Source organism: Saccoglossus kowalevskii, chromosome 3, assembly GCF_978046115.1.
Source record: "Saccoglossus kowalevskii chromosome 3, keSacKowa6.1, whole genome shotgun sequence".
Taxonomy (NCBI): Eukaryota; Metazoa; Hemichordata; class Enteropneusta; family Harrimaniidae; genus Saccoglossus; species Saccoglossus kowalevskii.
In genome coordinates this window covers 25,057,086-25,074,225 of record NC_140643.1, presented here as the reverse complement: position 1 = coordinate 25,074,225, position 17,140 = coordinate 25,057,086, and the positions used below count along the sequence as shown (strand labels likewise).

General features: G+C 35.8%; 2 protein-coding genes across 2 annotated transcripts; both read left to right on the top strand.

Moving 5' to 3' along the window:
• Nucleotides 1-2,878: 2,878 nt before the first annotated feature.
• LOC144341876 (GTPase IMAP family member 7-like) lies at nt 2,879-6,531 on the top strand. The gene is made up of 2 exons (XM_085496536.1): nt 2,879-2,969; nt 4,494-6,531. The coding sequence occupies exon 2, from the start codon at nt 4,499-4,501 to the stop codon at nt 5,342-5,344; it is 846 nt and encodes a 281-aa protein (XP_085352662.1). The 5' UTR covers nt 2,879-2,969; nt 4,494-4,498; the 3' UTR covers nt 5,345-6,531.
• Nucleotides 6,532-7,615: 1,084 nt separating this feature from the next.
• Nucleotides 7,616-16,299, top strand: LOC100369305 (uncharacterized). Its single transcript, XM_085496535.1, has 2 exons — nt 7,616-7,671; nt 14,928-16,299. Exon 2 carries the CDS (start codon nt 14,933-14,935, stop codon nt 15,776-15,778), a length of 846 nt encoding a protein of 281 aa, XP_085352661.1. The 5' UTR covers nt 7,616-7,671; nt 14,928-14,932; the 3' UTR covers nt 15,779-16,299.
• Nucleotides 16,300-17,140: the final 841 nt, after the last annotated feature.

Here is a 17,140-nt window from a genome sequence, read left to right as displayed (position 1 = left end):
ACACAATGAAGTATTAAATAAGAAGCAGCTCACATGGATGTACAAAAAACAAACAAATGAAAAGTAATTTGCTAGTGTTTACTGATTTTTTTTAAATATGACCACATGTAATAAATACAAATAATGTCTTGTGTATATATTTTTTCTTTGTATCTTTAGTGGTCTAACTTTATTATTTTAAAACAAAATTGTATCAGTAAATTTCAAAATCAGTTTGTTCATAATGAACCCGGCAAAAGCTGCAACTATCAATATTTTTTTTCTCTGTTTTTGTTTTCACTTTTAATAATACCTTTCGCGTGTTTCTAGTGCATTTATAACGTTCATGACCGAAATGTGGGCACTGAAAGCATAACATATACGCTATGTGCCGACATTGTACATTAAAACACTTTCAAACGAAAATAAATGACCGTCGGGTTGCGTCAAGATCTCCAGAGGGCGCCATCTATTGAAATACAGGTCTGTTCAAGATGTCACTACATGACAACTTATTGAAGATCGTTGGCGATCGATACGTTACCATCATGAAACACTAAGCTAGTATTCTGCGCAGACAATAACATCCATATTGCATCTCGGATTTACACTGTATATATTGTTTTGACAGTTCAAATATAATGAGCTAAAGATTCTATTTATTACTGATTTCATTTGGAAAATACTTAATAAACCGAATAATCGTAATACAGATTGTCAGCAACTGTGGAAGGGCAATTGGAATCTACTTGTGCTTGTGATTTACATAACAAAGGATATTTACGATCTACTGAGTTGCCTATCTGAGAAGCTGAGCAAGACCAAATTATGATTGGCTCATGTTGAAACCCAGGTGGTGTTCCTGAATCTGGGCCATTTGTGCCTATAAATACTAGTAGGCTAGACTGAGGATAGTTGGGATTCATCATTTCAACTGAGTACCCTGTGTGTTGCTGCTGACTTATTGTGAAACAAGTATGAACTGCTCTGCGATCTCCTGCTATCAGCGGTGCCCTCCAGAGTACCAGTGTTCCTCTGCAAGCACGACTCCTGTATTTCTTCTTCATTGTATTGCAGAAGCCATTGACTGCCATCCATTTCTACATCCTGGAAGTATGAGTTATCACCAATGCACACTTCCCTAGGCAATCCCCTATTTTAGTGAATTTATTCATTGTATTTTCCTGTGCTTTGTTTTTCGTGATTATTTTGAGAGGTTTTAAAGTCAGGAGTTTAAATTTGATATATTGGTATATGTGTATTTCATTTCCAGTACTACTGTTTTGTCTACCACTTGCAGTGAATAACCTCTTGTCTAGTGTGAGATCTGTTGGTGCCTCTCTCAATAGCAATACGTAGGCCTTACACTGTGACAGATAAAACTTAATGTGTACACTTAGTGTTTTGATATTGGTATAGCGTTTTAATATATAATTCCTAAATGTAAGGAGCGTGAAGCCTAGACTGTCCCAATATGTAGCAAAGCACAAATTATGATCACACAATACCCTGAAAACCCTCTGCTAGTTCCACTAAGTGTCTCGAAACTTAAACTCGCCTTACTATACGCGGAATCTCATACGTAATCGCCATCATTAGAATGCCAACAAACGTGACCTGCGATATTGAAAAAACACACATCTGCAGCTGTGTGGCCGGTTATGTGAGCACGCTTACGCTGGTGGCAAGTCTGTTGGGATTTTGCAGTCACACGACTTTCACGTTCACTCCTCGTTTACGCAATTTATTCTTATTTTTCAAGAATTTTTTATCGGAATCGCAACAGACCGCAAGCAAGTCTAAGATTGTGTAAAAACGGACAGTTCGTTCGTACACAGGTACTAACTAGTATGTGCTTTCTAACTTGCAGTACATAGAGCTAAATGCGCTGAGGAATCAAAACAATTACTTTGCGCAAAAGTATGTTCGAGGTCTTCAATTTCTGATAACATAACCACGGTTTTCCCCTGTCGTCCCTGGAATCTTGCCGATATCGATTTAGTCGCCATTTCTGTAGCCATCGCTATTAATTCACATACAAAACTAGTGGTGAAATAGTAATTAGTAATTTTCACCTTTGTCGTAGTTTTTAATTATCCTCGCTATTTCCCACACCAGAGTGAATAAAACTGGAACACCAATAATTGCAGTATGTCACTGAAGCAGTGTAATACGAATGCATGATGCAAAGGCCATTCTATAAATTTGTAAATGTTCTTTGGTCGAAGTAAGAAACTAGGTGATAATATCAGAGCATGGGTCTTATTTAGAAACTCCTGCCAGAGGAACTGCACAAAAACATAAGGACAAATTAACAGCAGTTGTTAATGAGACATAACTAATTAGTTCTCAACTCCGATGAAAGGATCAATCTGACAAAGTTCTACTCACTAAGAAGCTACGTAACATAAATCAAAAGTTCTTTGGGGGGGTCACTGGATTTTCAAATAATGTGAAGGGGTCACCCTGTTTTTTTTGGGGGGGGGGGATTCTTTTCATACTTTTGCGACATACGATTCCCCAGCACCCCCTCCCCGGCAAAAGAAAATGACCAGTCCCGTATTACTGTTATCAGTTGGAAATTCCTTAATCAACCGAAGAATCGAAATACAGATAAAACTCAATGTGTACACTTGGTGTTCTTATATTTGTATAGCATTCGTTTTTATTAATATATAATACATGATTGTAAAGAACGTGAAGCATAGACTGCCCCAATATGTGGCAAAGCAAAAACAAATTATGAGCACAAACCACAAACCAACCACAAACCCTCTGCTAGTTCCGCGAAGTGTTGTTTCGAAACTTAAACTCACCTCACAATACGCGGAACCCATACATAATCGCCATTCATTAGGATTGACCTCTTTTTAACTAGCGTGACCTGCGATATTGAAAAACAGCTCTGCAGAGTCGACATTTTGGTAGCTCATACACGTACGCTGTTCCTATTATATGTTGGTCTTACTACACATTGACGTTATTACTAGGTGAGTTGGAGGATGTTCTAATCTGTAATTCTGTTGCAGTTACCCTGTCGTACAAAGTACTTCGATCACTAGTATCCAACGATTGAAAATATTTGCCACTTATGGCGGACCATTGGTGTCACACTCAACCTGAAAGCAATGGTTGCCACAAAGTGAACAATTCACATTGGTTTTGTTCTATATTTGTTTGGCATATTGAATACACAGATCAAGTGTCGTGTCTGGGGCAAGGGGGTAGGTCGTACAGTTTTACGAGAAATAAAAAGGGCTTTTTACAATTTACAAGGGAAAAAAATACGTTTTTACAATTTACAGTGAGAATTGAATTTTGCAGTGAATTGTGCATCGAGTCGTTTTACAGTTTCAAAAATGTAATTTTCCTGGATTATTCTTATTGACATTTTTTATTTGGATGACACATTTTTACAGTGTACGAAAATTGATTACGTTGTACGTCTAGCCTGTGATTACAGAATTTCGGAATTTATTTTTTCAATTAACGTTGTACGAACAAAAAATATTGCAATTGTGGTCGTCCGTCTTTTATTTTGTCTGCAAAAATGGCGAACTGGCGTTGTGCATGCATACAAAGATTAACTCTTAAAAATGGCACGTTGATTTCCCTCGCGGAATGTAGAAAAACTGTTTTTCGTACCTGTCCTAATAATGTTATCAGCTCTTTTCAAATCGTAATACATGGAGAGGTGTTAACTACATCTCTCTACACAGTGGCGGAGCTTTTCTTGGGGTCCGGACCCCCCCCCCCCCCGTATAAAAATTTATTCAATTTGTCTTTGTATAAAATAAAATAATCATTAAATTAGTCTGGCGATTTTAAAGTTTGGACGCCCCCATAAAAAATCGTGTATCCGCCCCTGCTACAGGTGGCATGGTACACACAGGGTCCACGAATATGTGTACATGATGAGGACCCTCTATACAATAACAAATTATAATTAGTCATATTCACACTTAGCCCATGATTTAAATGTAAAAGAATAAACAACGTCTATGTGGTAATGTTGTTTGACACTCGACTAGAAACTACTTTCTTAGATGGCAATTGCGGGAGAGCATCTGAGCATGCAATTGTTCAGTGACTGGATTCTTGCTATAAATTGCATCTCTTAGTGTGAGGGTTTTTGCCCTCTGCTTATGAGACTCCTGTTTCACTGACATTGCTAGTTTGGTGCATGCACCAAAGCACCATCGGTACAATCCTGATATAGCCTTTGACAACTTTTTGAAAGTCACTTGAGTCAACATAAGAACCTTCCTCTCTAGTTTCTTAGTATCTAAATTGTTAGAACTCTGTTCTTAGACTTAGTAGGCTTAGAAATGTGCTTTGTTAAAGAATTATTATATTATTATATATGGGGGTATTAACTTAAATATACCACTTTACGATTATTGATTAAATAAACAAGCAGTTGAAAGAGTTTGGCCATTCAATCAATTAAAATCAAGACTCTTCTGAAGATTCAGATTCGCAAACATTTGACTTCAAGTTTGATTTCATTGCAGTTACCATGGCGTATTCATCAGCAGGAAGGATCCCAAAAGGAGACCAATTAACTATTGTTCTTGTAGGCCGAACAGGTTCCGGTAAAAGTGCAACTGGAAACACCATATTAGGTAAACCACATTTCATGTCAGTGCGCTCGATGTCATCAAAAACAAGAAACATAGCATGGGCTCGACGTGAACAAGGAAGACAACTTGTGGTAATCGACACACCCGGAATCTACGATACCAGAAGTGAACTGACAAATGAAAATTTAGCTAAAGATATTGCAAAATGTGTTGGCATTGCAATGACACAGGGCAATGGTCTGGACGCTATTATATTGACACTGAATGCCGATGACCGACTAACCGAAGAACATATCAACAGTATAAAGTTACTACGTGCTTTATTCGGTGACGACATGATGAAATATGTTACAATACTGTTTACACGAAAGGATCAACTTGATCTCGATAAAGTCAGTTTAGCCGATTTCTTGGAGGAGGTTTTCTCGTATCTGAAACATCTGCTAATAGACTGCAATAACAGGGTACTTGCTTTTGACAACAGAACAAATGACGCGAATGTCAAGGAACAACAAACTGCCGAGCTTGTTCGATTGATCGACAAAACCAGAGCTTCCAACGGAAATAAACCGTTTACAAATGATATTACGAGACGCGTGAAGGAAGCCGTTGAAGAAGATAGACTGTGCAAGTATACTGGCATGGATGGGGCTGTCAGACAAGCAGATGATATCGCATCGGGCGTCAACAGTGAAGTCATCGAAAAAATAGTAGGCTTTCTTGTTGCACTAATTCCCGTGGCGATAACGGTGGCAAAGATAATTATACAATTTAGAAAATGACTGTTTGACAAAAGCAAGTGCTTTTTTCATTTGTACGCGTAAAGTACTTTAGCATAAGCCTGAATGCGTTGATACTTGGTGTATATGTACCTTGGGTAGACCTCTCTCAGATTTGTTCATTTCATGATGATATCTTCAATTCTCTAATTTTGGTGAATATTTTTGTCATTTTTGGTAAAAAGTACTATTTTCGACTTCTTGTTAAAAAACGCAAGTCCAATTGCTTTAATATTACATATATAGGTACTACATGTGAACCTCTCTCGGATTTGTTCATTTTGTAATGATATCTTTAATTCTATAATTTTGGTGAATATTTTTGTTATATTATCTAATTTTGATGATTAGTTTTGTCATTTTTGGTGAAAAGTGATATTTTTGAGTTTCGTTCGATTGCTTTTATATTACATATATAGGTACTACATGTAGACCTTTTTCAGATTTGTTACTTTCGTGGTGATATCTTCAATTATCTAATTTTGATGATTATTTTTGTCATTTTTGGTAAAAAGTGATATTTTCGACTTCTTGTTAAAAAACGCCCAATTGTCCAATTGCTTTGATATTATATATTTAGATACTACATGTGATCCTCTCTCAGACTTGTTCATTTTATAATGATATCTTTAATTTTATAATGTTGGTGAATATCATTTTCGACTTTTTGTTGAAAACTGCAAGTCCAATTGCTTTGATATTACATATATAGGAGGTAGACTTCTCTTAGATTTGTTCATTTCGTGATGATATCTTCAATTATCTAATTTTGATGATTATTTTTGTCATTTTGGGTGAAAAGTGATATTTTTGAATTCTTGTTAAAAACCCACAAGTCCGATTGCTTTTATATTACATATATAGGTACTACATGTGGATCTTTTTCAGATTTGTTACTTTCGTGGTTATATCTTCAATTATCTAATTTTGGTGATTATTTTTGTCATTTTTGGTGAAAAGTGATATTTTCGACTTCTTGTTGAAAACGCAAGTCCGATTGCTTCGATATTACATATATAGGTACTACATGTGAACCTCTCTTAGATTTGTTCATTTCGTGATGATATCTTCAATTATCTAATTTTGATAATTATTTTTGTCATTTTTGCATGAGGGAAGTAGTTAGTCTGTAAATGTATGGAAATGTTGTACATAATTGCATAAATAAAACATTGCATGTACGCACATTAGGCTTTTGTTCAGTGTCAATGAAATGTTTATATAAATACGAAATGATCTGCTATACATTCTGTTATGTATTAATTGATATGTACTGAAACGATTTATGTAATTAGTTTGTTAGGCTCGACGAATCAAATGAATGGTGTATTTTTGCTGTAATAGTAAAAATGTCGTTGAAAACAGCAGTGACATTGGATGGATATCAAGTGAATGGATATGTTATGCGACAGAGAATCATCAACATCAAGGGTTTCCTTCCTTCCTCCCTTCCTTCCGCTGATTAATAACACAGTTAATCTAATAAAACAGATTATCATTCGTTATATATATAAAGAAGGGATGAATGAATTGCAATTGCAATAATAGAGCTTGTGATTCACACTGTCTATGCATATGTGAAAAAAGCGTTCGATGCTAAGTTAAATTATTGTTAGTTATCCCACACCTAGCAAATAAATAAATAAATAACGCAAACATACACTGAATTAGGTGTTAAAAAGATGATCAGTTAATAGCGTTTTTAATTTGCCTCTGTTAGTTATTAGTTTCCAAGATTCTGGGAGTGAATTCCGGAGTTGTATTGTAGAGTATTTAAGATTGTGGTGCTTTAATGTTTGATTGACTTTGGGGGAAGGCTCCAATTTCAATTCACAGTGACCACTATAGGATAGGGTTAAACATTATGGAAAATTTAAATTCATCGTTTCCATGGAACCAACTTAGGCCCCTCCTTATTTTTCCTTGCTCTTCTATATTGACTTCCATATAATAGTAATAATAATAATAGTATGGTATTATAAAGTAATATAGCAAAAAGTGATATTTTATGAATATATAAATATTTTCCTAAATGGAAAGAGCAAGAAGCTTAGACTGCCCTAATATATAGCAAAGCAAAAACATAATTTATGATCACAGAATACTCACGAACTCACATGCCACCCACATCCTAAACTTAAACTCACTCCACCTCACATAGGCGGGGCCCAACACTTAATCGCCATCTATCATGTTTGACCTCTTGTCAACAAGCGTGACCTGTGATATTGAAAAAAACACCTCTGCTGCAAACGAGTCGACATTTTAGTAGCTCATACACGCTGTCCCTATTATATTTTGGTGTTTCTGCACATTGACGTTAGTATCAGGTGAGTTGGAGGATGTTTTACTCTCTTATGTTGAAGTTGCTCAGTTGTATACATTATTTCAATACATATTATCCAATAGTTGAAATGATGGCGGATCTTTCCTGTTACGCTGGACCTAATCTGCAATCAATGGTTGCCACAAAGTGAATAATTCACATTGGTTTCGTTCTACACTTGTTAGGTGTATTGCCTACATAGTGTGGCTTCTACAACCGGCATGGATAAAATTATTTCCCTGAAATCCATAGTCATCTCTTTTTGTCCTGGGGAATTGAGCTCGTCTTTTATTTTGTCTTGCAAAATGGCCACTAATTTGATCTACGTTCGACACTTAGTAGAAGCTACAAGCGGACGAGCGACGAGCAGACGAAAGCGGTGTCAGACGCATTGCAGCCACCCAAACCGAAAACTGCGAAAGAAGCGAAAACGCATGAGATATCTACCACCCCAACAGACGAGGACAAATCTAATACCACTGTCATAACCGATTCTTCCCAAGTGTCCGTGAATTTTGTAAAAGGAAATATGAAACTTGAAATTTAAATAATTAAATGAAAATTCCACCTTGTTCTTTGTTTTCATTCAGTGGCCACCTGTTATGTTAATCAGCTTTTCACTCCTGTTATGCTCATGAATATTTAAATTAACCCATTCATTAATAACAGTCCCGGCTTGTTAATCTATTGATAAAACAGTACCGTTAACAAGAATGCATAATTAATTAGGTTGAAACTGTCCGCTAACGAAAGTAAGAAACGTAGTTAGAACAATGGGGACGAGACAAAAAGTAGTATAACATGTAATAATAGTCGTACTCTATATTGTGAACATTAAAGTGTATTGGGCTAATGTGAATATTTTGGACTGGAATGGTCATTGTCACCATACGTGTTCATCCCATACCCAATATACAACAACATCGGATTGCTTTATGTTGAGATGTAAGCAACTAAATGGTTTGCCAGACACGGGCGGTCAATTGGTTGTAGCCTGGTTTTACCAGACTGACAGTTCCACGGATTCTCTACGCGTAACAGTAAGGTTTGAAATGACATCTTAGTCCGTTAGTGCTTATTGACTGATTATTATCTACAAGCAATAGCAATGAACAAATTTCGACCACTAGTTGACTTTTCGGGTTACTTGTTGTGTTCGCACATACGTATTTTGCGCAAAACATTCAGTGGTAAATTAAATTGCTTGCTAAGATAAAAACGAGTTAGTGTATCGTGATAATTTGCATTTTTTTAGTGGACGTGGGAATAGAGATGAAGAATAACACATTTTATACAAAAATAATGCTTACAAATGAAACAGAACTAAATAATAGTTTTAGAGCTTTTTGAAACTCACTTTATAGACTCTTCCCCTGACGGGTATTATGAACAGTTTGACAGTAGGTCGTATATTTTTATCACGCATTTATCAACATGTAGTTCCTGAAAAGAGAACTTATTTAACCTCGTACATTTTGTTGCAATATTGCCTATATAGGCGTAGAAACAATAGATATGCGAGTCAACAATCTATCACCCACGCGTGGGAAAACACCTGCTTCCATTAGAAAATGTAGTAATACTCATATTGTCACAAAATACAGATGAAAGTAATATCGAAACCACGCACAAACCACAATACCCAATACACGTAGAAACTCTATTTAAAAATAATCTGAAATATAATTTGCTACGACTATATTATAATTTGTATTCAAAATTACCAAAGTTTTGTATGAATAGTCTTTTATATTATTAATCATTTTTTCCCATTTTCAAACACAAACACTTTATTAATATTAAAGTTATATTACTTGTTAAGAAGATATATTTTCAACATACCCGGAGCTAAACATTTGCCAACATCATATAATAGTAGTATTTTTCTTATACAAAATATTGTGTATGAATTAAAAAACAATTGACATGTACATTTTAAAATCCTGAGCGAAAAACGTACGGCTAGTATCCAATGCAATGTTAATTAATGAATTGTAAAGCTAAGTATAAACAAATTGATAGATTATTAATTATTATTAATGCCTATCGTCCCTCTTGGGACATCAACAAGATTCTCCAACCAGGCCGGTCCTGGGCCAGACGCTTCACTTCCCTCCAGGTATAGCCCAACCTCCGGACATCAGCCTCTAGGTCCCGTCGCCGGGTATTTCTTGGACGGCCCCGTTTCCTTTTGCCATGTGGGTTCCAGCTGAGTGCCGACCTTGTGATGTTTTATGAACGTGGTCCTTCGCTCATATTTATAATATGAACGTGGTTCTTCGCTCATATTTATAATATAAACGTGGTCCTTCGCTCATACTTATAATATAATCGTGGTCTTTCGCTCATATTTATAAAATAATCGTGGTCCTTCGCTCATATTTATAATATAAACGTTGTCCTTCGCTCATATTTATAACGTACTCATGGTCCTTCACTCCTATTTATAATATAAACGTGGTCTTTCGCTCATATTTATCACGTAATCATGGTCCTTCGCTCGTATTTATCACGTACTCGTGGTCATTCGCTCATATTTATCACTTACTCATGGTACTTCGCTCTTATTTATAATATAATCGTGGTCCTTCGCTCATATTTATAATATAAACGTGATCCTTCGCTCATATGTATAATATAAACGTGGTCCTTCGCTCATATTTGTCACGTAATAACGGTCATTCGCTCATATTTACAATAAAAACGTGGTCCTTCTCTCATTTTTATCACGTAATCGTGGTCCTTCGCTCATATTTATAATATAATCGTGGTCCTTCGCTCATGTTTATAATAAAAACGTGGTCCTTCGCTCGTATTTATAATATACACGTGGTCTTCGCTCATATTTGCCACGTAATCACGGTCCTTCGCTCATATTTTATAATATAATCGTGGTCCTTTGTTCATATTAGCCACGTAATCATGGTCCTTCGCTCATATTTATAATATAATCGTGGTCCTTCGCTCATATTTTAATAAAAACGTGGTCCTTCGCTCATATTTATAATATAAACGTGGTCCTTCGCTCATATTTATAATATAAACGTGGTCCTTCGCTCATATTTATAATATAAACGTGGTCCTTCGCTCATATTTATCACCTAATCATGGTCCTTCGCCCATATTTATAATATAAACGTGGTCCTTCGCTCATATTTATAAGATGAACGTGGTCCTTCGCTCATATTTATAATATAATCGTGGTCCTTCGGTCATATTAGCCACGTAATAACGGTCATTCGCTCATATTTACAATAAAAACGTGGTCCTTCGCTCATTTTTATCAAGTAATCATGGTCCTTCGCTCATATTTATAATATAATCGTGGTCTTTCGCTCATATTTTTAATAAAAACGTGGTCCTTCGCTCATATTTTTATTAAAAACGTGGTCCTTCGCTCATATTTATAATATAAACGTGGTCCTTCGCTCATATTTATCACGTAATTGTGGTCCTTCGCTCTTATTTATAATATAAACGTGGTCCTTCGCTCATTTTTATCACGTAATCATGGTCCTTCGCTCATATTTATAATATAAACGTGGTCCTTCGCTCATATTTATCACGTAATCGTCGTCCTTCGCTCTTATTTATAATATAAACGTGGTCCTTCGCTCATATTTATAATATAAACGTGGTCCTTCGCTCATATTTATAATATAATCGTGGTCATTCGCTCCTATTTATAATATAAACGTGGTCCTTCGCTCATATTTGTCACGTAATCACGTTCCTTTGCTCATATTTATAATATAATCGTGGCCCTTTACTCATATTAGCCACGTAATAATGGTCATTCGCTCATATTTACAATAAAAACGTGGTCCTTCGCTCATTTTTATCACGTAATCATGGTCCTTCGCTCATATTTATAATATAATCGTGGTCCTTCGCTCATATTTTTAATAAAAACGTGGTCCTTCGCTCATATTTATAATATAAACGTGGTCCTTCGCTCATATTTATAATATAAACGTGGTCCTTCGCTCATATTTATCACCTAATCATGGTCCTTCGCCCATATTTATAATATAAACGTGGCCATTCGCTCATATTTGTCACGTAATCACGGTCCTTCGCTCATATTTATAATATAATCGTGGTCCTTCGGTCATATTAGCCACGTAATAACGGTCATTCGCTCATATTTACAATAAAAACGTGGTCCTTCGGTCATATTAGCCACGTAATAACGGTCCTTCGCTCATATTTATAATATAATCGTGGTCCTTCGCTCATATTTTTAATAAAAACGTGGTCCTTCGCTCATATTTTTAATAAAAACGTGGTCCTTCGCTCATATTTATAATATAAACGTGGTCCTTCGCTCATATTTATCACGTAATTGTGGTCCTTCGCTCTTATTTATAATATAAACGTGGCCCTTCGCTCATTTTTATCACGTAATCATGGTCCTTCGCTCATATTTATAATATAAACGTGGTCCTTCGCTCATATTTATCACATAATCGTGGTCCTTCGCTCTTATTTATAATATAAACGTAGTCTTTCGCTCACATTTATAATATAAACGTGGTCCTTCTCTCATATTTATAATATAATCGTGGTCCTTCGCTCATATTTATAATATAAACGTGGTCCTTCGCTCATTTTTATCACGTAATCATGGTCCTTCGCTATTATTTATAATATAATCGTGGTCCTTCGCTCATATTTATAATATAAACGTGGTGCTTCGCTCATATTTATAGTATAAACGTGGTCCTTCTCTCATATTTATAACGTACTTATGGTCCTTCTCTCATATTTATCATCTAATCATGGTCCTTCTCTATTATTTATAATATAAACGTGGTCCTTCGCTCATATTTATAATATAAACGTGGTCCTTCGCTCATATTTATTACCATGAGTGCGTTATTCCAGGTAAGGTCCCTGGAATCTTACCGATATTGATTTAGTCGCTATTTCCGTAGTCATCGCTATTAATTCACAAACAAAACTAGTGGTGAAATAGTAATTAGTAATTTTCACCTGTGTCGTCATTTTAATTATCCTCGCTATTTCCCACACCAGAGTGAATAAAACACTATTACTTGCAGTATGTCACTAAAGCAATGTAACACGAATGCATGATGCAAAGCCCTTTCTATAAATGTCTAAATGTTCTTTGGTCGAAGTAAGAAACCAGGTGATAATATCAGAGCATGGGTCTTATTTTGGAACTCCTGCCAGAGCAACTGCACAAAAACATAAGGACAAATTAGGAGCTCCTAAGGATGGTATTCCCAGATTAACACCAGTTGTTATTAAGACATATCTTATTAATTCTCAACTCCCGTGAAAGGATCGCAAAATCCTACTCACTGCAAAAGCTACACACTAAGAAGCTACGTAACATAAATCAAAAGTTCTTTGGGGGATCACTGGATTTTCAAATGATATGAAGGGGGTCACCCTGTTTTTTTTTTCCTTGAGGGGAATTCTTTTCATACTTTTGTGACATCAGATTCCCCAGCATCCCCACCCCGGCAAAAGAATATGACCAGTCCCGTATTACTTTTATCAGTTGAAAAATCCTTAATCAACCGAAGAATCGAAAGACAGATAAAACTTAATGTGTACACTTGGTGTTTTGATATTTGTATAGCGTTCATTTTTATTAATATATAATCCTAATTGTAAAGAGCGTAAAGCCCCAATATGTGGCAAAGCAATAAAAATAATTTATGATCACACGATACCCACAAACCCTCTGCTAGTTCCGCGAAGTGTTGTTTCGAAAGTTAAACTCACCTCACTATACGCGGAACCCCATACATAATCGCCATTCATTATGATTGACCTCTTTTCAACTAGCGTGACCCTGCGATATTGAAAAACAGTTCTGCAGCGAACGGGTCGACATTTTGATAGCTCATACGCGCTGTTCCGATTATATTTTGGTCTTACTACACATTGACATTATTACTAGGTGAGTTGGAGGATGTTTTAATCTGTTTCTGTTGCAGTTACTCTGTCGTACAAAGTACTTCGATCACTAGTGTCTAACAATTGAAAATATTTGCCACTTATGGCGGACCATTGGTGTCACACTCGATCTGAAAGCAATGGTTGCCACAAAGTGAACAATTCACATTGGCTTCGTTCTATAATTGATTGCCATATTGAATACACAGATCAAGTGTCGCGTCTACTACCAAAATGAATAAAAATATTTCCCTGAAATCCATAGACAACTAATTTGGTTCTGGGGAATTGTGGTCGTCTTTTATTTTGTCTGTAAAAATGGCGAATTCGCGTTGTGCATGCATACAAAGATTAACGTCCTTAAAAATGGCACGGGTGATTTCACTTGCGGAATGTAGACAAACTTTTCTTCGTACCTGTCCTAATAATATCGTCAGCTCTTTTCAAATCGTAATACATGGAGTAGAGTTAACTATATCCCTCTACAGGTGGCATGGTAAACACAGGGTCCACGAATATTTGTACATGATGGGAATCCTAAATACAAAAAAAAAAGATATTTGAATCATATTCACATTTAGCCCATGATTTGAATTCTGCTTATGAGACTCCTGTTTCACTGATACAGTCTGTGTGATATTGCTGGTTTGGTGCATGCACTAATGCCCTATCGGTACAACACTGATATAGCATTTGACAACTTTACCAAAGTCACTTAAGTCAACTCGAGAAACCTCCTCTCTACTTTCTCATTATTTAAAGTGCTAAAACTAAGTTTCTTAGACTTAATATGCTTAGAAATGTGCTTTGTTGAAGAATTATTATATTTCTAAGCAGACGCCGCTACAGTAGGGACAATCAAATTTGGTAATCCCATGCACAGTGATTTCTTCGAGCACGTCTTTCCTACATAAAATCATTGTAAAACATAGAAATCACACATGGAAATGATGGTATAAATCAAACAATCACCACTCGATGGTTAAAAGACACACCAATCGTCATATATATTTAATCTGCGTATACACTGAAATCAACAAATGTATGTATGATGTATATTAATGAACCTACATAATTATAAAATAAACTTAAACGACAGTTACTCACTGTATGTATGTATGTTTGATTGTTTGAATAAGAAGAATTTCAAATGAAAACAATTGGTTCTATAACTATTTGCAATATGAATATGGGGGTGTTAACTTAAATATACTACTTTAAGATTATTGATCAAATAAACAAGCAGTTGAAACAGTTTGACCTTTCAATCAGTTAAAATCAAGATCTAGATTCGCAAACATTTGATTTTAAGTTTTGATTTCATTGCAGTTACCATGGCGTATTCATCAGCAGGAAGGATTCCAAAAGGAGACCAATTAACTCTTGTTCTTGTAGGCCGAACAGGTTCCGGTAAAAGTGCAACTGGAAACACCATATTAGGTAAACCACATTTCATGTCGGTGCGCTCGATGTCATCAAAAACAAGAAGCATAGCATGGGGTCGACGTGAACAAGGAAGAAAACTTGTGGTAATCGACACACCTGGATTCTTCGACACCAGTGTTGAACTGACCAATGAAGATATGGCTAAAGAAATTGCAAAATGTGTTGGCATTGCAATGACACAGGGCAATGGTCTAGACGCTATTATATTGACACTGAATGCCGATGAACGACTAACCGAAGAACACATCAAGAGTATAAAGTTACTACGTGCTTTATTCGGTGACGACATGATGAAATATGTTACAATACTGTTTACACGGAAGGATCAACTTGATCTCGATAAAGTCAGTTTAGCCGATTTCTTGGAGGAGGTTCCCTCGTATATGAAACATCTGCTAATAGACTGCAATAACAGGGTGCTAGCTTTCGACAACAGAACCAATGACGCAAATGTCAAGGAGCAACAGACTGCCGAGCTTGTGCGATTGGTCGACAAAACCAGAGCTTCCAACGGAAATAAACCGTTTACAAATGATATTACGAGACGCGTGAAGGAAGCCGTTGAAGATGATAGACTGTGCAGGTATACTGGCATGGTAGGGGCTGACAGACAAGCAGATGATATCGCATCGGGGAATAACAGTGAAGTCATCGACAAAATACTAGAATTTCTTACTGCACTAATACCCGTGGCGTTAACAGTGGCACAGTTATTTATGCAATCCAGGAAATGACTGTTTGACAAATGCAACTTCTGTGTTCATTTGCATTTGTACACGTGATGTACCTTAACATGATGCATTACATTTTCAGAATTTAATATTAACATTAATGATTCTAAGACTTTTTTGTTATTATATTCTCCCATTAAAAAAAACTAGAGTTTCTTAGTGCAAGTTAGTAATTTCATGTCTCGCAATATTACGAGTAAAGTTATATGTACTCTTGATGTGAACATCATGAGTCAGATTTTAAACTCATAACCTCACATTAAGCTTGTCAGTGTTATATTGCGCTGGAGTTATTGACACAGTACCTATAAGCCATTGTAGTCAAATTCACTTGTATAACACATTGGTATTGTTGTACAATTCAGTTTAACAGTATGTATGCATTGTAACAATATTCAGTTATATATCACATATGATATTATACTGAAATTCGACATTGAACTATTTACACTGTGTGTTTGTGTTTAGACCATTAATCATAGTTTTATACTTCAAGCCTAAAATAAACTTCCGTAGTTATTCAGCTTATCGTTATTGTTTATTTACAACACACAGTTATACTATCCCACAGTAGTTTATTGCTACTACGATCATATTTCTTTCAGTGAAGATTACGTGTAACTGGTCACGTGTATTTTGGGACACTAAAACATGTGGCAATATATTGTATATAACTTCCATTTTTTTACAGAAATTTCGAAAAAAAAAATTTAAGCAAATTTTGAAAAGTATTTTTTTCCATCAAATAACCGATTGTGATTATGCACGAACGAACTCTTTATGAGCTATGTGATGTGGCCAGTGACATCTTCGTAAATCGGAAGCCCTCACAGTTACCTATGGGAGTCCTTAAGATATACCCAGAAAAAGATTGGTATAACTATGTATTTGCTGCATGCTCAAGCACGAGAAACTTTTGTTTTACGATATGAAGGTCTGGCATCCCTATTTCCCCTTGGCCCACGTCATTGCTTTTCGTGAGACCTTGTCTCTCCTTCCGATAAAATTTCGTACATACTTGTTTGTCACCTTTTGTATTGCGGTATTGCTCACGATATAGATAAATTGGGATAATTTGGCCAGTGATAAAATAGTGATAATTCTCCATTTTCCGTGATTTTAATGCACATTTCAAATTGTCCATAGCCTTGTTAATATTTTTTATTTTCTATTGGTTTATGGGAGAATATATACCTAATATTTTCATGAGAAAATGGGTCATTTAACCCCGAACAGTTTTCCCGCACAAATTCCCATTTATCTTGCTAGACAGCTTCATTTCCCCCTCGTTAATCCTACGTTTTCAAAAAAATTCCCTAGCATTTGCAAAAGCTCCTGGCAGATTTTCAATTTGAGATGAAGGGC

What these genes read in the sequence shown, in the direction of transcription:
- LOC100369305 (XM_085496535.1), top strand. Translation starts at nt 14,933, where the DNA reads ATGGCGTATTCATCAGCAGGAAGGATTCCAAAAGGAGACCAATTAACT.
- LOC144341876 (XM_085496536.1), top strand. Translation starts at nt 4,499, where the DNA reads ATGGCGTATTCATCAGCAGGAAGGATCCCAAAAGGAGACCAATTAACT.